Here is a 22,660-nt window from a genome sequence, read left to right on the forward strand (position 1 = left end):
ATGGTGAGCGACCAGCGGCTCCACAAGTGGCTCTTTCCTCCATGGCTACGTATTCCAGCGTGGCTCCCCCCTGGATCGGGCTCTTTGATGAGAACGGCTGTGACCAGGTGCGAATAGCCTCTTCCACAGACTCTGGGAATAAGGCGAGAAGTTGCCTCTCCGCGCTATTCACCCGGGGTAAACGCTTGCCTTCGTACCGGGAACCGGTCTTAGCGGGCGGAGCACTGGGCCATGGGATTTCCAGCTTGGTGGCAGCGCGCCTGCACACATTGTGTAGGCTCGTGCCGATAGCCGGGGAACCGCCGTCAACGCCTCACGCACCCTCTGTGCTTAGGTCGCGCAGGGTTCTTCGTAATCCAGTCTCTTCGACTGGTTGGAACGGGTCGGCGCCGTCCTCTTCAAACAGGACTGCGTCGTCCGAGCCATCGAGTGAGTCAAGCTCATCGTGGGCATCGCAGCCCTCTAGGCATTCGGACTCGGTCATCGCCCTTAGGTCCTCTTGTTCCATCCTTTCACCCCAGTCGGTGCTTGCGCCCGCTGGGGCTACTTGAGTCTGGCCTTTAGGAATGGGGGGCTCCGACAACAACGGGTCTTCGTCTGTCAGGCTAATATCGTAATATACTCTAGCTAGCCGACGCCGGAGACTTTTCATTGGGTGTCGGGCGCAGTGGTCGCAGGTACGCATAGGAGCTAGTGCTTCTCGGGTACGTCTCAGCCCGAGGCACTCGTTGCAGGTGAGGTGGGTATCTTCCTCAGATATATGGTTCCCGCAAATGCACACCCGTCCAGGCTTTTCGTCCTTCGTGTTAGGAGGGGGCAAAGCCATGGTCTAACTGCAGTTTGAAGACTGGCCAGTTGTATTACTATTGAAGCTTTGCAGCCAATTCGGTTTAGCTTCCCAGTTAAAGTTCCCGGTGACTAATGTTTGGATACAAGCTAGCCACTGTAGAAGCAAGTAACCACTGTTTGGAAACAGGCCGGTTAAAGATAGATGTTTGGCGACAAGCCTATCTGTCGACAACCGCTAAGTAGGCACTAGTGCCCGGCGAGCGAGTGGTAAGCTCACTCTGTGGACAGTAGCATAGAACCTTGGCACTTAGCAGTATCGTCGACCGATCTTCTGAGCGAGAAGAGGTAATTGAATGACGTCGTATGCACGGTCAGATAATTATATAGGGGGCTGACCTGGGTGCGTCAGACGCGGCAAGCCAATCATGGCTGGCGCAGTGATAAAGTGCTTCTGAGGGATACGCGGGGGGACGTACCCATATGTGAGATACCTCACGATTGCTTGAAAGAGAACCACAGTCCTTCTTGGCTCTGCGTTCTGCACGCTTGCCCAAACATAGTCTATACATTTCAGAAAAAATTCTCTACTGAACATGCATGATTCATATTTTTGGATTGCAGTAGCAATATCAACAATACAAAAGACATGGACACATGGATAACTTTGCTGTCACCAAGCCATCTTCTGTAAACAATAAACCCTTTATAGTATATTTCATTTACTGTGCAGCATCAGTGGTTACTGAATTGACAGCATTGGTTCTTTTTTACTTTAGCAGGTGTTCTACTGCCATTACCATTGCTGCTAAATATTATATATTTTCTTTATGGACTCCGAAGGAAGACCTTAAGTTCTGCACCCTTATTTTTGTTTTTTAATGGGTTCTATTTTTTATGAGTGCTTATGGAGTTTGGGCGGAACGCCTTCTTATTTAAGAAGAAGGAATGTAGCACCCACTTGGGTGATGCACGGCAGCCAATCGGCGCCAGAACGCTCACCACACACCAGCTTGAGGTGGAGAGTGAGGGAATTAAAGAGTCAGCCAATTATACAGGAGGACGATGAGGAGGCCAGATTGAATGAGCCTGGTTGGGCAGTTTTAACCAGGACACCGGGGAAACCATAAGTGCCCTGGGATCTTTTATGACCTCAGTGAGTCAGGACCTCGGTTTTATGTCTCCTCCGAAGGACGGATTTAGCCTTTTTGGGATGGAAATCATGCTTATTCACATCTAATGAATTTTAACACTAATTTACAACAGATGTAATTCAGCTTTTTAACCCATAATTTCGAATGATTTGCTGTACAGCGTTTGCTGAAACGTACAATCTCGTTCAACCTCAATTCGCACCAAAGTACGAGAAAGTTAAAAGAAAAATACAAAAATTATCTTAAACGAGGTCCAATGTGGGTGGATATCGATGATTTAATATAATCTTTTAAAAAATATTTAGTATTTATTATTTTGACTAACTTTTCTAATTAACATGTACACAAACCTACTACATGTACCACTACGTCCTTTTTATTTTATTTATTTTTTATGACTTGGTGGCGACTGACCTGTACAACCTTGTCCTCGCAGTGCACCTCCACCAGGGCAAGGCATCGGGGTCGGAGGTCTATCTCTGCCAGCGGCTCCAGTTTGCCGTACTTTGTCACTAGGCAGTGGTATCTGGGGTGAAGAGAATATACATTCGGTACCGGATTAAACACACACTTTCCTTTTAACAAACAGAGATGAAATGTAGGAGACTGGGGGTCATCTTAGGGAAGACAAATCAAAGTCTGTTCTTTTAGACATAGAATGAAAGCAGGGTCAGTTGATCCTTAAGAACAATGAAGTGGAAAAGCTCTACATACAGGAATGATGAACAGCAGCCTTATAATTTTGTTATATTTCCTAAATTGAGGCCCAATTGTGCCCATGGAAAAAACTGTATGTGAGTATCTGTATGCACAGTAAGATTCTTATACATACTCCTTTAACAAAAACTGACTATGTTTGGTATTCTTATAACCTTGTTGGATGCCCTTTAATCGACATTGATCAGTGCATGATCTAATAGCATGTCTGATGTTACCACTAGTATCACACTTTACATTGTAACATTGCAACATTGCAACATTTGCCCAATATTATGTACTATATTTAGTATGTGACTTACATTTTTAATTTAGTTTCTCTCTGATAATTGAAGTTAATAAAACATAAAAAAACAATCAATATTTTGACTTTCTACCGGCCTAAAAGAGGCATAGTGAAATATTATTGAGGGAAGTTGAAGTTGCCAAGTTATTTATGGTGTGATGTGGGCATGGCAAGGCATCGGATGCAAACCTAGTTGCTGGATTGCTTAATCGCAGGGAGTCATACAGCTGTGGGTGGTGGACATCATGACGCAGATGTAAATAGTCAGGTCTATTCTGCTCTCCTTGTCAACGACTAAAGCACTGGTCATGAAGGTTGTTTTGAACCATCAGTCTGACAGTTTAATGGTGCTGGAGCTGCTCCTGGCGTCTACCTGTACGGGAGCTCTTCCTCTGGGTAATCCAGGTGATAACGGATGAAAAAGCGCTCTGCGTCTTCTCGTTCACCGGCGCTCACCACACTGCCATTCAGTGAAGAGATTGAGGGAAGTCTGTTGAGAGTGAATGAATGTATTGATTAAGTTTGTGTGAATGGACTGTTGACATTGGCAAGAAAACAAGAAATAAATGCATGATGTGACGATATCAATATGCCTTAAGGTAAATGTACAGTCACTGTCAAGTAGAAACCCAAAATGAGTATTGACTCGGCAGAATCACCATGGGAAGGACAATACTACTCAGTAGGAGGAGAGAATTTTTTACGCATCAAAAAGCCCAAAAAAACACATCTGGCCCAAGACTCCTGGGCCCCGTTTCCCGATAACGATGGATCCACCCTCGTACGAACATTCTCACGAAGGATCTTGCGAACCTTTGTACATTTATTTTGAGCGTTTCCCAAAACTTCCCGAAACTTAATATGAACGCGCATGCACTGCTCTAACGACGTTCATAGGCTTGTAACTGTCCACTGACACTGTGCTGAAATGGGCTCTGTAGAAGCCCATTTGTGGCAGCAAAAAAATATCTCCCCATCAAGTTCAACAGCAGAGTATCCTACGATTTGTCTATTCTTTATAGACTACAATATGAATGCTAAAAATATTAAAAACATGAAACATGCAGACTCTCTCTGATTCCGCATAAGGTTTCATTTGGTGCGCACTGACTAGTCTAGAATCTTTGGTGTAAACATTAAAAATGCAATGTTCCATTCAATCATTATCATTCAAACGCAGAGGCATATAGGCGTTTTTACACTGCCAAATATGCCGTCTTATGCACGCCTTTTTCGCAGCCCTGTCCGCACATTTACACTGCCCGAGGTAAATTGCCTGCTTGAACTAGAACCCCAATTTACCCTCCCGGACCCTACAAATATTGGCGGTTTATTGGGTTTCATTCTGATGTTAATGCGATGGCTCCGCAGTTCCAGGGGGGCTTCCAGAGGGGCTTGGGTAGAGGTTTTGCTGTGCTGTCTCCACATAGACAACGTAGCGATATCAACATGAGCAGTTCTTACTGGAGAGAAAGTGAAATCCGCTAGCTGCTGATCATCATGGGAGTGTAGGTGATGCAGTCGCATTAAACAAAGACGTTGAAAGACGTTTTTGTTTTTTTGCACTTGTAAATAGTTTGTAGCCTTTGTAGCCTAAACTCAGACGTGAACTCATTCTTGCATGTGGGTGTCTTCATTCGTAAAACCATAAAAACATTCGGGAGCATGCCAATTATTCTGAAGAGGTCTAGACTCCGTGCTCAGCCTTCTCCAGTGAACCAAGAAAGCCCGCGCCGTGACGAACGGGGTATTTTACCCCCTCGGTTTTACACACTCTCAACTGGGCGATTGTGCACTCCGCTAAGGGATGTTCATACTACTAGACACAGTCCAATAAATAGTGAACTTCATCACAGCCTCACCGAAGCGCCTACAGTGCCTTATGGCAAACAAACTGTATCCTCTCGTTTTAATACCTGGAATATTTTTTAACTGTATTTTCTCGTTTAACTGCCTGGAATCTTTTTAAATTATTTATTTATTTCTCCTCCACTATGGAGGTAATACTATTTATTCATTAGGCTTAGGCAAGGATCTTTGTATATTTTCTGCGGGGCTGATGGTGTGTGTGTGCCTGTTTTTGTTTATTTTGTGTACTGTTGGGTATGGACAAAAAAAAATGGTAACGGAAAAATAAAGTTATTTGAATTAAATTTGAATTGAATTGAATTGGTCATCACCATGATGGTTGAATTAAAGTCAGAGGGAGACAGCAAATGCAGCTCGAAAGTGACCTCCCACATAAGAGCAATGGAATCATTTGATTGTATTATATTCCTTGTGATCAGTGTTTGTAATAACGCCGTTTAAAAGAACGGCGTTAGGTAACGCCGTTATTTTTTCAGTAACGGGGTAATCTAACTAATTACTGTTTCCATCGTGACAACGCCGTTACCGTTACTGTACGTTAAATGCGGTGCGTTACTATGAATTGATTGAATAAACTGCGTAATGCGAACGCACCCCTGGCTCCAAACATAAACTGCTAGTGAGGAGACGGGTGGGTTAACAACGAGATAAGCGATTATGATTGGCTAAGGCAGAGTCATGTTTCATGGTAGCCAATCGGTGCAAGTGTTATTACACACAAGCCAGGACACGCGCGCCACACACATGCACACGCACACACCAAACAGATTCAATGAAGCAGCAGAAATGGTGAGTCCGGAGCAATCCGATGAAAAGTTGGCATTTTCTGTAGTATTCGGCATATGTTCCACAGCCTTTGCAACCAAGCAAATAAAATTCAGTTGGAAGTATATCAGGGTAGTTCAACCATTTAACACATTAAGGTCAAGTGAAAATTGCTCAGAAAAATCTATTTTTTTCTTTTTTTACAGTAACGCAAATAGTTACTTTCCATGGTAAGTTACTTTAAAGATAGAGTAATTCAGTTAGTAACTCAGTTACTTTTTGTAACAAGTAGTGAGTAACTATAACTAATTACTTTTTTTAAAGTAACGTCCCTAACACTGCTTGTGATAGGGTTGCCTTGTGACGTGGCGTTTGATCGGTACATACACTAACCCGGTATATGTATTTTGGGATTTTTAAATTGCTGCAATAAATTAAGTTGCTATTGACTTCTAACATGTCTCTGTCTTTGCTGTTTAAATCTAAAAGTAGTCTATGAGTAATATATCGGCAGTGACCATTGTTTTTGGGGTATTGCGAAAGTGCACCAGATGGACATTCTGTGGGTACCCTATGAGTACCCCTCGTTAGCTATGATTGTTGTCACGACGTTCGTTACGCAACGATGCTTTCGGGAAAGGGGGCCCTGTCACTATAAGACAACAACAACAGCAACAACCACAACCATTCTAAGCCTCTAAGGGTGCTGGTGTCATACACTTCCTTTGCCCATACTGAGATGCAGTGCCCCCACATGGCATTTGGAAAGTGTATGTTTGATGATGTAGGGTGCAGTGTTTCCCCTAGATTTTTTTGTATCAGTGGTGCTGTGAGTTGGTAACTTAGCAACACTAGGGGGATCCGGGGGCTTCCCCTCTGAAAGAAAATGTTGAAAAATAACCCTTTAAATGGTTACTTCTGGTGAGATTTTTGGGGAAAAATGAACAGATTGAGCTTCAAAATATGACACAACCAACAGAGTCAAGGTATCTGCGGAGACCAGCTCATTGTGCAAATGTGCCTTGAACTTCAGGGCTCCAGACTTACTTTTTTCATTAGGAACACTGGGGCCCCTAACATAAAATTTTAGGGTCACAACCAGATATTTTAGATGCACACACCATAAATCAACATGCCAATGTGATTTTCTAAATTTTTCCCCTGAATTACTAATTAATATTTAGGTAATAGACGCAGAAAATACAATGTGCGGTTTCAAATTCAGTGTCACATTTTATTGTGATTCTCAACCATACCAAATGTTTCGACATGTGCGCGCATGCGTTCGACAAGCAAAGATGCGACAGGACCCTGGGCCTCCTCTCTCCCCGCTCGCCTCTCCATTGAGAATGCAGCAGGTGCGACATACGCCTCCAGTGTGATAAGCCCTTTACGGCACATGAAGTCCTGACCGGGTTCGGGTACCCTCGGAGGTTATGCAATTGACTACTCCGGTGCTTTCAAGCATCAAGCTGTGTTTAAATGTGTTGTTCTGACTCTGTCCCTGTACTCACAACCATGAGGCTGCGTCTCTCTGTCTGGGTGTAGGTCTGCAGGAGGTCTCTAGAGGGTACTCACTGAGCGACCATGAGGCTGCGTCTCTCTGTGTTGGTGTAGGTCTGCAGCAGGTCTCTAGAGGGTACTCACTGAGCGACCATGAGGCTGCGTCTCTCTGTGTTGGTGTAGGTCTGCAGCAGGTCTCTAGAGGGTACTCACTGAGCGACCATGAGGCTGCGTCTCTCTGTGTTGGTGTAGGTCTGCAGCAGGTCTCTAGTGGGTACTCACTGAGCGATCATGAGGCTGCGTCTCTCTGTGTTGGTGTAGGTTTGCAGTAGGGGGATGCCCTGCAGACGCACCTCCTCCAGCTTAGGGAAGGAGTTGAGCTTCTCGATGTCCTCCCACCGGTTCAGACCTGGGAGGAAGGGACACATAAACAAGCTCAACAAGCCAACAAAGACCTCGCTAAGTCCTATGAAATGAACTGATCCATGGTTAATTTTCTTAACATACATGCATGCAAGTATTGTTCATGCCCTTTAATATATATTCTATATCAACACAATTATATAATGATTTATTTAATCTATCAAGAAAATGTGCAATTATGATATAAAATGTCATAATACAGCTTTCCATTACATACACTTGTATGCTCATTACAGTACAGTCAAGCCTTCTATTGTATCTACTGAGCCTAATTTAAAGTCTCTTAACAATCACTGTGTAGTTTGTGTCTTTGGCGACACAACTTGCTCCCTAATTATGGACTTTATAATAGATTTTCGTATATGAATAAAAGGCAATTTAGGTCTGATCCGTGCTGTCAAACTATCTATGAACAAAACAATTACAATCCCTAATTTTCCAGTGCACCTGCATATGAGATTAAAATAGAGGTAGCAATTTAAATGTATGAATAAACACTTTATTAAAGACTTAAAAAACTAAAATTGTTGACAGCCAGAATAGTTACACATAATCATAGTCCTAAAATAACTATGCTTAAAGGGCAACTTCACCCATTTCACATAAGCTTTGTACTTTTAGCACCCCCCGCATATTTTTGAATGGTCTAGCATCATTCCCTTATTTTCTGTAGAGACTGGAGAGATCTGTATCGATCTCCAACACTTCCTGTTTTCAATGACGCAATATGACGATTTTTGCGTACAAGAAAATAGGAAGTGTAAGAGGGGATGATTCTCGTAAGCCTACAACCACTAGTCCCACCCACTGACGCTACAGACCTATTAGAGCAGTGCCAGTGGGTGGGACTTCACCAGCAGAAACTAACATCCACAGCGTCTGAAGCTAAGATAACAGGGGTTGTTGATAAAACTGAAGTACATTGGCGGAGGGTACTGGATCTGACATAAAAGATGGGTCCATGCAAAAGTTCACCATTTCGAAAGAAATACAAACGAGGACTACCGTATTTTCCAATAGTATCCAGGTGCAGCCCCGGAGAACAACACCCTGGCGTGACAGAACACCCTGGCGTGACGGAAGTACTGTGGCTGGACGGAAGTTACCTCCGATTATTTTCTATAGACAAATAAACGTATTTATCGCTGGAAGTTACCTCCGATTATTTTCTATAGACAAATAAACGTGTTTATCGCTTGAATTAACATAACAAATAAATTAAAAAAGAAATTGAAACGTTAGTAGCCATTTTTATAGCTTAGAAAAGGTTTTTTAACGTTATTTAGAAAAATACCTCAGGATTCTTTGAGTTATTGAACTTATTAGACCAAAAAATTTAAATAATAAAACAATATTATGACATGTCAGTAACCATTTTTATAGCTTAGCTTATAGCTTATTTTTTTTTAATAATAGTAATAGCCTTGTTTTTATACAGGCTAGGTTTTAGTAGCCTATTAGATATTCCCCAGGAGAAAGACACTTTTCTGCTCCGGTGGCCAGTTTTGCTAAATTGTGTTGCTGTAGCATCACATTGGTGATTACGGATGACACTAAATCAGCACGGCTTTAACATGAATTTTACTCAATATATTAATTAATAATTAATAATAATTATTATTATGAACAGGTTAACTCTCACTTACTTCCATGAACGAAGTGTAGCTAATTTTTCTAAATGGGCGCAATATTATTATATTATAGTAAATAAACTACGGCAAAACTTTAACATGAATATTACTCAATATATTAAGCATATTGACAGTCACACTTACTTCCATGGTTCATCTTCGTTTTTTTTTTTTAATAAATCACTTCCGTCACGCCACAGTACTTTCGTCGCGCCTGGGTTGTCACGCCAGGGTGTTGTTCTCCGGGGCTAAATAACGTTAAAAAACCTTTTCTAAGCTATAAAAATGGTTACTAACGTGTCGAAATATTTTTTTATTTCTTTGTTATGTTTATTCAAGCGATAAATACGTTTATTTGTCTATAGAAAATAATCGGAGGTAACTTCCGTCCAGCCACAGTACTTCCGTCACGCCAGGGTGTTCTGTCACGCCAGGGTGTTGTTCTCCGGGGCTGCAGCTGGACCCTACTCGTATTTTCCGCATTATAAGGCGCACCTTTAATGAATGGCCTATTTTAGAACTGTTTTCATATATAGGGCGTACCGGATTATAAAGCGCATAGAATAGAAGATAGCCTACTGCAGTCAAACGTTTGACTGGGGTTGCGTTATGCATCGACTAGACCAAGCTGTGCTAAAGGGAATGTCAACAAAACAGTCACATAAAGTCAAACTTTATTAAGCGTTCTGACAACTCCGGTCACTCCCATGGTAACGATTTTCAAACGTTAATGTGCATATTAACAATATCTGATCAATATCAATATCTCTTAACAATAAGCTCACTTTTTCAGTTCATTCCCCATCTACGAATCCCTCAAATTCTTGTGTGTCCGAATTGAACAGTTGGGCGAGTACGGCATCCAACATGCCCGGATCCCTCTCGTCATAATCCGAGTCAGTGTCGCTGCTGTTGCCTGGAAGTTCAGTGATTATTCCTGCCTTCGTGAAAGCTTGGACCACAGTTGAGACTGTTATATCAGCCCAGGCATTCACGATCCATTGGCAGATAGTGGCGTAAGTCGCCTGGCGCTGTCTCCCCGTCTTGGTGACTTGGTGACGTGATGTTCGCCTTCTTGGCCCCGTCCACACGAAGCCGATTTTTTGGGTGAAACCGCATAATGCTACGGCCACACCAAACGCTTGTAACGTGCCTAACTTGACGCTTGATCATTGTGTGTCACAAAAATGGTTCAACGCGCCTGTGGTTGCGCTGGATTTAGGAGTCCGAGGTAGGAAACCCAAACGCCGCCGTGTTTGGGTGCATGATAGAGTTTAGATCGGGTTAGATTAAATAATCTCGGATATAAATAACAATAATCGGGTTAAATAACTTCACATGGTGTGTCTGGTGTGTTTCCAGCACTCGTAGTGTTGATCAGCAGATAGTCCGCAAATCCGGGGGCAGCTCAAGGTCCAAGTGAGCCGGTTTGAGGCGATCAACCGACACACACTCAGGCTTACCCCCCATGTCAACCATGAAGCTCTTGGCTCCTGCTTCGATGACACGGAAGGGTCCGTCATAGGGATGTCGTAGCGGAGCCCTGTGGCCATCGTGGCGGATGAAAACGTAACCCGCAGACTGCAGCTCCGGGGGCACCCGTGAAGCAGGGACGCCATGCTGCGTGGTTGGGACCGGGGCGAAGGTCCTGGCGCCGTCCAGCAGGGAGGCGCGCTGAGGGGAGGCTGACCAGGGCTCCGTCGACTTGGGGATGAAGTCACCCGGGACCCGCAGCGGCTGTCCGAACACCAGCTCGGCCCACGACGACCGGAGGTCCTCCTTGGGCGCTGTCCTGAGCCCCAGCATGACCCACGGCAGTTTGTCGAGCCAGTTGCTGTCCGTGAGGCTGGCTCGAAGGGCGGCCTTCATGGAGCGATGAAAGCGCTGAACAAGTCCATTAGCCTGCGGGTGGTAGGCGGTAGTGCGGTGGAGCTTGACCCCCAGATTCTCCGCCACTGCCGCCCACAGCCCCGAAGTAAACTGCGGGCCACGGTCAGAGGAGAGGTCAGCAGGAGTGCCGTAGCGGGAGACCCACTACGCGATGAACGCCCGGGCCAGGTCGGGGGCTGTCGTTGAGGAGAGCGGGACTGCCTCCGGCCAGCGCGTCGTCCTGTCCACCATGGTGAAGAGAGACGTGAAGCCATGCGAGGGGGGTAGGGGTCCCACCAGGTCCACGTTGACATGGTCGAACCTCCGCTCTGGCACCGAGAAGTGTTCCAGGGGGGCCTTGACATGGCGATGCACCTTGGCGCGTTGACAGGCAGTGCAAGTGTCGACCCAGGCCCTCACATCTCTCTTGAGTCCGTGCCAGACGAACTTCTCTGACACCAGCCGCCAGGACGGTTTCCGACCTGGGTGAGACAAGCTGTGTACCGCCTCGAAGACGGGGCGTCTCCAGTGGGCGGGGACTACAGGCCTTGGCTGACCCGTGGAAACGTGGCACAGGAGCTTGGCTCCTGCATCACTGAATAGCACCTCCTCCAGACGCAGCCCCGTGTCCGACGACCTCAGAGCTTGGACGGAGGGGTCGGCGGCCTGATCCACAGCCATGCGGGAGTAGTCCAGGTTCAGCTGGACTGCACCGCCCACCGCCCTGAAGAGACAATCCGCAACCACGTTGGACTTCCCAGCCACGTGCTGGATGTCTGTGGTGAACTCAGAGATGCAGGAGAGTTGGCGCTGCTGGCGGTCGGACCACGGCTCCGCTGTCTTGGACATGGCATGTGTGAGCGGCTTGTGGTCCACGTAGGCAGTAAACTCACGGCCTTCCAATAAAAAACGGAAGTGTCTGACCGCGAGAAACAGCCCGAGGAGCTCCCTGTCGCAAGTTGCTGTACTTGCGCTCTCTGGGAGACAGCTGGCGGCTGAAGAATGCGAGTGGCTGCCAGGCATCCCCAACCCACTGCTCATACACTGCGCCCACGGCAAAGTCCGACGCGTCCGTGTTTAGAGCAGTGGGCGCAGAGGGTGAGGGGTGGGCCAACATGGCCGCGCGGGCCAGGGCCGCCTTGGTGTCCTGGAAGGCCTTGACACGTTCCGCCGTCCAGTCAACCTGCTGCTTCAGAGCCTTGCCCTTCTGGGCCTCGTACAGCGGTCGCAGGATGTGAGCTATGTGGTGGAGGAAACGGTAGTCGAAGGTCACCATCCCGATGAACCCCTTGAGCTCGCTGACCGTGCAGGGGCGTGGGAAGGCTGCAACAGCTTCCACCTTCAAGGGGAGGGGGATCACACCCTCCGCGGAGACCTGATGGCCGAGAAAGTTAAGGGTGTCCCGTCCGAACTCACACTTTGCCGGATTGACAATCAGCCCATTTTGGCTGAGCCGCGTGAAGAGTGTCCGGAGGTGGGACAGGTGCTCCTCTTCCGTGGTGCCCGCGACGAGGATGTCATCCAAGTAGACGAAGAGGAAGGGCAGGTCCTGGAGCACCGAGTGCATGAGGCGTTGGAGGGTCTGTGCCACGTTCCTCAGGCCGTAGGGCATTCGCAGAAACTCGAAGAGACCGAAGGGGGTGACGACGGCTGTCTTAGGGACGTCCTCTGGGTGCACCGGGACCTGATGGTATCCTCGTACCAGGTCTACCTTGGAGAAGATGTGTTTGCCCGCCAGGTGCGCCGAAAAGTCCTGGATATGCGGGACCGGGTAGCGGTCAGGCTTGGACGCGTCGTTGAGGCGGCGGTACCCCACATGGGTGCCACCCACCGTCTGGCTTAGGGACGATGTGCAGGGGAGACGCCCAGGGGCTGTTCGAGCGTCGAACGATGCCCACCTGCTCCATGTGCGCGAACTCTGCCCTGGCGACGGACAGCTTCTCCGGGTTGAGGCGCCTGGCTCTGGCGTGGAGGGGAGGCCCAGTGGTCTCGATGTGGTGCTGCTCCACCCCGTGCTTCACTGTGGGCGCGGAGAAGGTGGGCCTAGTAAGGTCAGGGAATTCTGCCAGCAGCCGAAGGTACTGGTCACTTTCGGCGAGCGTGTTGGACAACCCGTTGTAGACCGCCTCCCCCTGCGTACAGGCGAAGGAAGCGAAAGTCTGTGAGTTCACCAGGCGCCTGTTTCCCACGTCCACTAACAGGTTATGGGCGCACAGAAAATCTGCGCCAAGGAGGGGAAATGTAACAGCTGCGACGACAAAATCCCAGGTAAAGCGTTGCCCTCCGAAGCACACGTCCACCGCTCTAGTGCCATAGGAACGGATAGGCATGCCGTCCGCACCCACCAACTGCGGGCCGTGCTCCCCCTTCGCCACATCCGATCCCCCTGACGGAATGATGCTCCACTGGGCACCTGTGTCACAGAGGAATCTGCGACCGGAGACGGTGTCTTGGATGAAGAGCATCCTGTTGGTGACACCAGCGCTCAGGGCTACTACTGAGCGCCGGCCCTGCCATTTCCCGTCCGTCCAAAGGAGCAGGGCGAGCGGCAACGTTTGGCCATGGCGCCAAAATTGGCGTGGTAGAAACAATGGCCCGCAGCGTTACCCTGCTGGCCAGAGGGTCCGGCGTTGTCCTTCCCTCTCCTGCGACGGTCCGGTGGCGGGGAAGCCGCGGGAGCAAGCAGGTCGGGGGACCGTTGAGGCATGGCCAAGACGAACCGGTCCGCCTCCCTGGCCAGGGCGCGGGGTCCAACGATGGTGGTGTTAGCCAGCGCCATCCTGACCTGAGCTGGCAGTGTGCGCATAAACAGCTCTGTGAAGAGGATCATGGGGTCTTCTGCACCGAGCAGGTTTAGCATCCTCTCCATACGTGCAGAGGGCCTCTCATCACCCAAGTCCGACACGTCAAATAAGCGGCGCACCCTCTCCGCGGTGGACAGCTCAAATGTCTCCAGGAGCAGGGCCTTGAGGCGCTCATACTTGTTTGTCGTCGGGGGGGCGGTGAGAAACCCAACCACACGCGCTGCGGTGGAGCTGCCCAACATAGCCACAGCATGGTTTTACCGGTCGTCGTCGTCGGTAACGTCGCTTTTATTGAAATGTGCCTCCACTATAGCAAACAATGCAGCAGGCGTTGAGTCCCAGAACTCCGGCAGTTTAAGAGTGGGGGTGCGCACGGCCTGCGTCATCCTGACAGGAGACGGTGATGTTTGCCGCCGTGGACGTCTTCCCCGGGTGGACATGTTGAGAATCATGTTTGTTGTAAACAAATAAATAACAAAAACGAACGTCGGGGTCACCAGTGTCGTGCCGGAGGAAAAGGAGGACGTAGGCAACTTAATTATAACTGTTTAATCAAAAGAAACAGATAAGAACAAACAGTCACAGTGCATGGCTAGGTCGCTGTGTAACACTCTAACGCGTCCCCCTAGCCCCCCGTGACATCTAACCAGTTCCCTCCCACTCGATCCGTAAGAGGGGAACACAAACCTATAATGTGGTCACTACAGGCGTGTCTTCTTAGATGTATGACGGAGAGGTGACTAGTTTTAGCTTATGTCTCATGTGCCTGCTGTTTTTGCGTGAGCATTAGTGAAACGTGACTCTTTAACTGTGGCCCTCTGACCCGGGCGTGTAAAAAGCATACCACCAGCTTAATTTATTGTGTCTTCTCTATGGTACTGCAACATTTACCCATGACATTACAGCTATGAAACAAAAATGCATACGCTAGTCCAGCCTGAATAGTGCAACGATCAGCAGGACGAAGAGAGTAAGAGTTATCACCAAAACGATAGTTATGTTATTATAACTCTAGTTCTATGATTGTAGCCGTAGCCGTCTAGGCTTAGCCTTATGGGCTTGTCCCGTGCGCGCGCGCGCGCTGAAAGTTCAAACTATGCACCTATCAGCGTGGGCACCGCCCACATTTCCCACGGTATCGTGTCTATATAACGCGGTGTATACCGTCGCTCATCCTCCACGCTTTTCTTTCAGCATTTGGAGGGTACAGCAGGAGGGAAACTAGACGGCTACGCCTACAATCATAGAACTAGAGTTATAATAACATAACTATCGTTCTATTTCATGTAGGCTACGCCATCTAGGCTTCGCCTTATGGGCTAAGGTGAAGCTGCGAGCGGAGCCCGATCAATGTACTCCTGCTGGACCCCAGTCAAAACGACTTAAGTCACCAGAGCACATTACGACTCAAAAAGCCAAGGAACTGTAAAACACAACAGCTTAATAAAAACGAATTCCTCCTAGATCAAGCAAGGCAATGATCAAGGGAGAAAAAAGTGAGTCTGTAAAGACGCTCTAATCCGTGCTTCATGGAACCCATGAAAAGGAAAAGAAAAACCAGAGCAACACGGTTTCCATTAGGTCCGCTACCACCGGGGCGGAGCTACGGAATTCGGCTCTCCAATAATGGGACTCTCTCTGCCGTTTCTTATTTGAAGAAAACGGCGGGAGTGCCACACTGGTAAACAAAACCACCAGACAATTGGCGAGCCAATAGAAAACCCCCTAGCCTGTTTTTCATTTGAAAAAAGGTGGGAGAGTAAGACTGGTAATCAAGTCCAACTCGCCAGCCGGCGAGAGGAAATCCAACCACGCCGCTTTAAAGAACATGTCTATATTCTTAAGCCGTAAAAGGGGTCCCGGACTCCAGCACAGAGTTGCTGAGTGAGCCCCTGGACATGTCTAACATGTAAAAACGAACAAAGGGGCCGGGGGAAGACCAAGACGCAGCCGCGCAGATGTCTTCCACCGAAACGCCCTTCTTCCAGCTCGCTTTAACGCCCAACGGTGGCGCCAAGCCCTGCCGAGAGTAGGCTAGGCAAACACCCTCACATATCCAGCGAGAAAACCGCTGCTTAGAGAGAGCGCGGCCCCTGCTAGCGTCGCTATAACACACAAACAACTGTTGTGTGGAGCGGAACGCGGCCGAGCGATTCACGTACATAGCCAACGCCTGAACCGGGCACAGGAGATGCAACTCCGCCTCCGCCTCACTAGAATGAGGCGGGGGGTGAAAAGCCTTAAGCACAATATCCCTCGACCGAAAAGAACTATTAATGTTCTTCGGGAGGAACGCAGGATTAGGCCTGAGCAACGCGAAGGAGCTGTCCTCGTTTAGCAACAAGCAACTCGGGCTGACAGACAGAGCGGTTAGCTCACCAGCCCGCTTGGCAGAAACCAAGGCCAACAAGAGCGCCGTCTTAAATGACAGGGCATCCAAAGGGGCCTGAGAAGGAGGCTCGAAAGGATCCCTGGACAATCCGCGCAACACGGTGGGGAGATCCCAGCGTGGTGTAAGTACGCGTGAAACAGGCCTAACCCGTCTAGCCCAACGCAAGAATCTCTTGACCAGTGGATGGCTGAAGATCGGTCCACCATCACAGCCTGCATGGCCAGCCGAAACGGTTGCCGCATAGACCTTGATAGTGGAGAAGGCCAAACCTTTTTCCAATAGGTTTTGCAGAAACGAAAGCACGCTTCCCACCTCGCATTGAGATGGGACAGCGTGGTTCGTCTCACACCAATTAGAGAAGGCGCACCACTTCGTCGCATAGAGGGAAGAAGTAGAAGGCGCACGAGCACTCTGAATAGTGTTGATAACCGTCTCAGGCAAACCTTTGCCCTGCAGGATCAACCTCTCAGGAGCCAAACCAACAGCCGTCCCGAGACATCGGGCGGGTGGTGCACCGTCCCGTGGGCCTGTGAAAGTGCATCCGGCCTGAACGGTACTGGCCAAGGCGCCGACCGCGAGAGCGCGGCCAGCTCTGGAAACCGCAGAGCTGAACGGTTCTCCGGGGCCAATAATATCAGGGACAGTCTCTCCTGTCGGACCCGTTCCAGAAGAGGAAGGATCAGCTGGAGTGGGGGAAACACATACAAGAGACCCCGCGGCCAAGGTGTGTGTGCCAATGCATCTACCCCCAACGGGGGAAGATCCCGAGGGCTGAGGGAGAACCACCACCTGCAGTGCGTGTTCTCCCTGGACGCGAAGAGGTCCACCTGCGCTGTCCCGAACCTCTGCCAGATCAGTCTGACAATGTCGGGATGTAACCGCCACTCGTCTCGATGGGGACCGCCTCGAGACATGAGGTCCGCCCCAAAGTTCTGGGCGCCCGCGATATGCAGGCCTCTGACTGAGGATACTGATGAGCCCAAAGCCAGAGCTCGACCGCCTTTCGGTGGAGAGCAGGGGAGCGGACTCCCCCCTGTCTGTTGATGTACGCCGCCGCCGACACGCCGTCTGTCCTGATCAGAACGTGGCGGCCGCGCACCAGGTGAAAGAAATGCAACAGCACTTTCCTCACAGCGTCAAGCTCCAACACATTTATGTGTGCTGCAGGGGGCGTGCGCCACTCGCCTCCGACCGAGTGAGAGAGGCACGTTCCTCCCCAACCCGTCAACGAGGCGTCCGTGAAGACCACTACGTAGGACGCCACCCTGCCCAAGGGAACACCCCTGAGAAGGGCGGAGGGTCCTTTCCAATATTCCAGGTCTGGCGACACCGAACGGGGAACGAGGAGCACCCTGAGCTTGTGTCCCCTGGGGTCCAACCGTTGGCGAGCAAACCACCGCTGGAGTCTGCGCATAAAAAGCAGACCCAGGGGGACCACGGGGTGGGCAGCTGCCATCAGCCCTAACAGGCGCATGGTGGACAGTGCGGTCACGTTTCTGCGAACGTGAAAACGGGAGAGCGCCGACAGGATGGCGTCTCGCCGAGGAGGCGAAAGCATCGCAGTCATGGTGGCTGAGTCTAGGCAAAGCCCCGAGTAGACTGTCTGCCGGCTGGGGAGCGGGGAGCTCTTCTCCCAGTTATTGGCAAAACCCAGGAAGGAGAGATGGTTTATCACCAACATGGTGTCCCTTCTCGCGGTCTCTTCTGAGTTGCTCAGAATAAGCAGATCGTCTAGGTAGAAGAGAATCCTCTTTCCCTGACGCCTGAGCGGTTCCAACGCCGTCTCCACACACTTCAAGAAGGTGCGCAGAGCCAGTGAATAGCCGAACAGCAGACACTGGTACTCGTCCGCCATCCCCATAAAGGCAAAGCGAAGAAACTTCCTGTGCGCTCGCCGAACAGGGACGTGGAAGTAAGCATCCTTGAGATCCAGGGATGTGAACCAATCGCCCTCTCTCACACACCGGAACAACGCTCCGACAGTGAGCATTCTGAACTTCCTCGTGGCAGCGAATCTGTTGAACACGCGAAGATCCAGAATAGGTCTCTTTTCCCCTGACTTCTTGGAAACCAGGAAGTAGCGGGAATAAAACCCTAGGTGAGACTCGTAGGGGGGAACGACAGTGATGGCCCCCTTTACCAAGAGACGTGCCACCTCTGCTGCTAGAGCCGTGCTCGCAGCCGGGTCCCGTAGCGTGGTCTCCACCAACCCCATAAAGGGTGGGGGACGACGCTTGAACTGTATGGGATGGCCCCATCTCAACGTGGTGTCCAACCACGATGGCAGAACGCACCGCTCTTGCCAACACGCATAGCGGTCGGAGAGAGGGCGAGCCGACAGCTGAGGAAGACCGTCAAGGAATAACCCGTATTCCTCTGCCCCTACCGCCTCCACACTGCCTGTGAACCAAGGGGGGCTTCCCATGAAAGGGAGGAAGCTCAGCGAGCGTAGGAGACGTACCAGAACTAGCAGCTGTAAAAACAACGAGCTGTCTAGACGTCGCGCTCGTGCCCTCTGAACAGGGAGCGAGCCGTCCGGCCGCAGCACCTGTGCGCATGCGCTGTCCGCAGGCTGTAGCCACAGCGCGCGGACCCATCTCCTCACCTATAATGTGGGGAACCAGGAGACCGGTACAAGCGGCCGTATCCACGGGCTCGTGCAACGAGTCTCTGATCCGTCCACGAGGCTCCATGGGACGCCGCTTCTTAGAAGCAGGTGAACCAGAGGCCATGTGAACACGCCGTCCGACCGCCACCCTACAGCCACCGGGCTGAGAGGGGGAAAGAGGCAATATGGAGGAGCGCACCACAAGCGTAGGACGCAGGTGGCCTGAGGAATATCGCTCTTTAGGTAGCATGTACTGCCGTTCAGCCGAACGGTCTTTACTTTTTTCTTTAATAGGGAAAGAAAAAGTAGGAGCAAGCGTCCAGAACTTTCCGGTCCGTGGCGCTGCTGCTCTCCCCATGCGCGGCGGCTGCGGCTGCTGCTGCTGCTGCTGCACCGGGGCTGGAGTCGGAGGCGGCCCCCTGGAACGCTGGGACCGGCCTAGACCCCGCTTCCTCCCAGCCTGCTGGCGGGAGGAGCCTGTGAGAATCGCCCCGAACTGGGAACGATTCTCACGGACTCACTGCTGGTGCGCGAGCACCTCGGAGAACCTGGGACCAAATAGGCCATCCGGCGCTAGTGGACCCTGGACGAGGCTGGCCCGCTCTCGTTCCGGCACCGCAGTGTGGGAGAGCCATATGGCCCTTTGAATCATGGTAGCCCACGCCATATGCTGGCCGGCCGAAACGGCTATCGGCTGGCATAGCTGGAGGATGGCGCTGGAAAAGCGGGAAACCGCCAGCCATCTCGCGGCTTCCTCCGGGCCGTAGGCCTCCCTGTCAGCCGACAAGGAGACCATGGCAGAGGAGAGCAGGGCGATCTTGTTGACCGCCGCCGCGGATTGAGAGGCACAAACGAACACCCTGTCCGTTAGGCCGACAATCTGCTTCTGGAGGCGGTCGGGGGGCAGCGGCTTTTCGTTAGGGAGCCATCCGGCGCCCGGACAGAGAAGCGCTGCCAGGGGAGGCTCCAGGCGCCTGAGTATCGGCCCACCCCTCCACGTTGCTGAAATACGTGTAGGATCTTACCGGAGCCTTCAGGGTCGAAGGGTCCTCACCTGCAGCAATAAACAAGTGCTGCAAAGGCGGGAACAAGGGGCACTGGGTAACCCGCCGGGAAAAAGATGGGGTGCGAAAGCACTCGCCCTGCATATCGTCAGATACGGGGGCGAGAGGCGGGGCCGGCATGGGAATCCCTCAGGGCCGGCCCTGAACAGGTCGATGGCGTCAGCCAGTTCCACCGCAGGGGAAAAGAAGAGATGCCTGGAGAGGATCCACTCTTCAGGCAGCTCCCGGCAGGCGACACAGGAGACGGGGGCCGCCATAGCAGCCGCGGCGTGGTCGGCGCCGAGGCACCGAAAGCACGCCAAATGCCCGTCACCCGGTGCCAGGGAGGCGGGACAGGAGGCGCATAGGAGTCCTGAAAAGGACCTAGCTCCAGGAGCGCTCTCAGGTGGCCCTGAAAAGTGCCGTTTGTCCGCGGCCTCGCCCGAGCCGCTGCCACCGGCTTGGGAGATCCGTGTTGATGTTCTCATCTTCTTAATAGTAGTTCTCAATTTCTCGCTGATAAGCACAAGTGCTGAAAGAAAAGGGAGGATGACGAGCGACGGTATACACCGCGTTATATAGACACGATACCGTGGGAAATGTGGGCGGTGCCCACGCTGATAGGTGCATAGTTTGAATTTTCATGGGACAAGCCCATAAGGCTAAGCCCTAGACGGCGTAGCCTACATGAAATAGAACTAAAAACTCATTACACAAGCTGTGTGTGAAGTTCAGTAGAACATAACAACGGCCCGGGGTGCAAAACGCATGACAGCAGACAAATCAAACACTAACAGTAAAGCTTTTTCTCCTTGGTTGATCGCGACATCCACAAGTATCGCATGTGGTTGGTGCAGCTGAAATGCTTTTCAAAGGCTTTTGATTTCTGAACCAATTTTAGCTTTGGTGTGGGACTTTCTGTTATTTACTCCAACCTTTCATTAAAAGTTAACCTAGAAATTGGTGTTGATAACAATTTAGAAACAATTCCCTCCTTACTAGCAGTCACATTACTGGTGGCGGCTGCCATCGTCAAGTAAACCAAATGATGCCTGATAAGCTAGTATCAAGTTTATTGGATTCATGTTCCTCACAGCAGGCAGAACTAGTCATAAAGTCAGCGAAAACAAGGCCCACCCAATTTGAGGGAAGTAATGATTGGTCAATTTTACGTCAATTGAAATTAGTCTCATTGAATTACTATTACTCAACCCTCTGTGAAATTATAGTGGGACCCCAATCACAGAGCACAGCTATGTGATCAAATGCACAGCAACTGAGTCAGCAAAATTCTGGCCAAGGGCCTTCTTTTTTCATTCAACCCTTCACATTTCAACACAACATTTTCTAGGCAGGTTTGAAGGGTTGATTACCTCAGAAACATATATCTAGAATATCTCTTATCCAGTTCAACCTAGCCTTACCATCAGGAATTTCATCTTCTTTCTAATCCAATGAAATGCTTATCATGATTTAAATTCCAACACTTTGGCAACAAACCAATAGTTATTCCCTAAACCATCGGATAAGCAACAGCAAACTAAGGCCCCGTCCACACGAAGCCGAAACGGGCGAAACCGTTACGATTTCGATCTATCCGGTTTCGAAGTATCTCCGTAAAGACGAAGCCAAGCGAAACCGGATAGATCTGTAGAAACGCTGTAGTAAACATTCCAGGCCCATAAGGGGCGCTGCTTCTGGTACACAAATCCAGAAGAAGAAGAGGCGAGCATGCGCATAAAGGCTGCCCCCCGAACCACTAACAACACAAACAAACAGCTCTTCTACGATGGCGAACTAGATTCTCAATAAATAATGGCGTAGCAACCCAACAAGGGCCATGATATGCTGCAGAACGATTACAAGCTTGTAGTCCGCCATCATCTTTTTTGTTATGATTTCTGAGACTCCGCGGGCTTAAGAGCCATTGGCTAGGAGGTCGAGGGGTGGGGCGATGACGTCATGGTTTGCGGTTTCAGTCGGTTTCAGGCGTACACACGAATCCAAAACGAAACCGGGTAGATTTGAAACCACCTCCGAGGGTGGTTTCAGAAGTTTGCGGTTTCGGTCAGCGGATTCGCCGGCTTAGTGTGGACGGAAGGCCGAACCGTACAAGACCTTTGCGGTTTCGCCATGAAATCGGCTTTGTGTGGACGGGGCCTAAAGGGCTGTAATCTCCATCGCTCCTGACCTGAGTTGTGCAGGTTGATGCTGCGCAGGTTGGGAAAGAGGCCCTCCAGGACCACCCCACTGTCCTGTATGGATGCCAGGTTGTTGTTGGCCATCACAAGGGTGTCCAGGCTGGGGAAGATGGAGCCCAACTTGCGTACCTCCTCCCAGTCATGGAGACTGTTGTCGGTGATGTGCAACAGGCGCAGCGTAGGGCAGGGCGTGGCAGCGGCCAGCACACTGTCGTACTTGTTGCGGCACAGGAACAGCTCCTCAAGCCTAGCGGAGGAAACTAGGTTAGAACAGGATGGGATGTGACTCCCCCTAGAGTAGAATTTACAAATACTGAGAGAATGAGAGAAAATATGAGGTAAAAAGCTTGAAAGGAATTCAGTAATTGGTTGTATGTTGTGCCACATAGGGTCGGTTTTGGGTAGGTCCTGTTGTGGAAAATACGCCCCTAATATTAAACATGCTGAACTGAAACAGGACTTATCCATTTTACAGAGAGGGAGGCTTGAAGTAAACCATATACAGAGACAACAACAAGACAAGAACCCTATACTTACATCAACATAACATAAAAAATATATGAAAATGGCCAAATCTTTAGCCATAGCTCTGCAAACAAGCTACTATCC

General features: G+C 50.0%; 1 protein-coding gene across 7 annotated transcripts in view; it reads right to left on the reverse strand.

Moving 5' to 3' along the window:
• The window catches only part of tbcela (tubulin folding cofactor E-like a), a 41,624-nt gene that overhangs the window by 13,745 nt on the left and 5,219 nt on the right, over positions 1 to 22,660 (reverse strand). For all 7 annotated transcript variants that reach the window (XM_030381485.1, XM_030381486.1, XM_030381491.1 and 4 more), the window contains exons 7-10: positions 22,042 to 22,298; positions 7,363 to 7,489; positions 3,317 to 3,433; positions 2,355 to 2,466 (exon numbers count right to left, since the gene is read on the reverse strand). In XM_030381485.1, the coding sequence (XP_030237345.1) occupies positions 2,355 to 2,466; positions 3,317 to 3,433; positions 7,363 to 7,489; positions 22,042 to 22,298 (613 nt within the window). The remainder of the gene's footprint in view (positions 1 to 2,354; positions 2,467 to 3,316; positions 3,434 to 7,362; positions 7,490 to 22,041; positions 22,299 to 22,660) is intronic.

Source organism: Gadus morhua, chromosome 16, assembly GCF_902167405.1.
Source record: "Gadus morhua chromosome 16, gadMor3.0, whole genome shotgun sequence".
In the NCBI taxonomy this organism is placed as follows: domain Eukaryota; kingdom Metazoa; phylum Chordata; class Actinopteri; order Gadiformes; family Gadidae; genus Gadus; species Gadus morhua.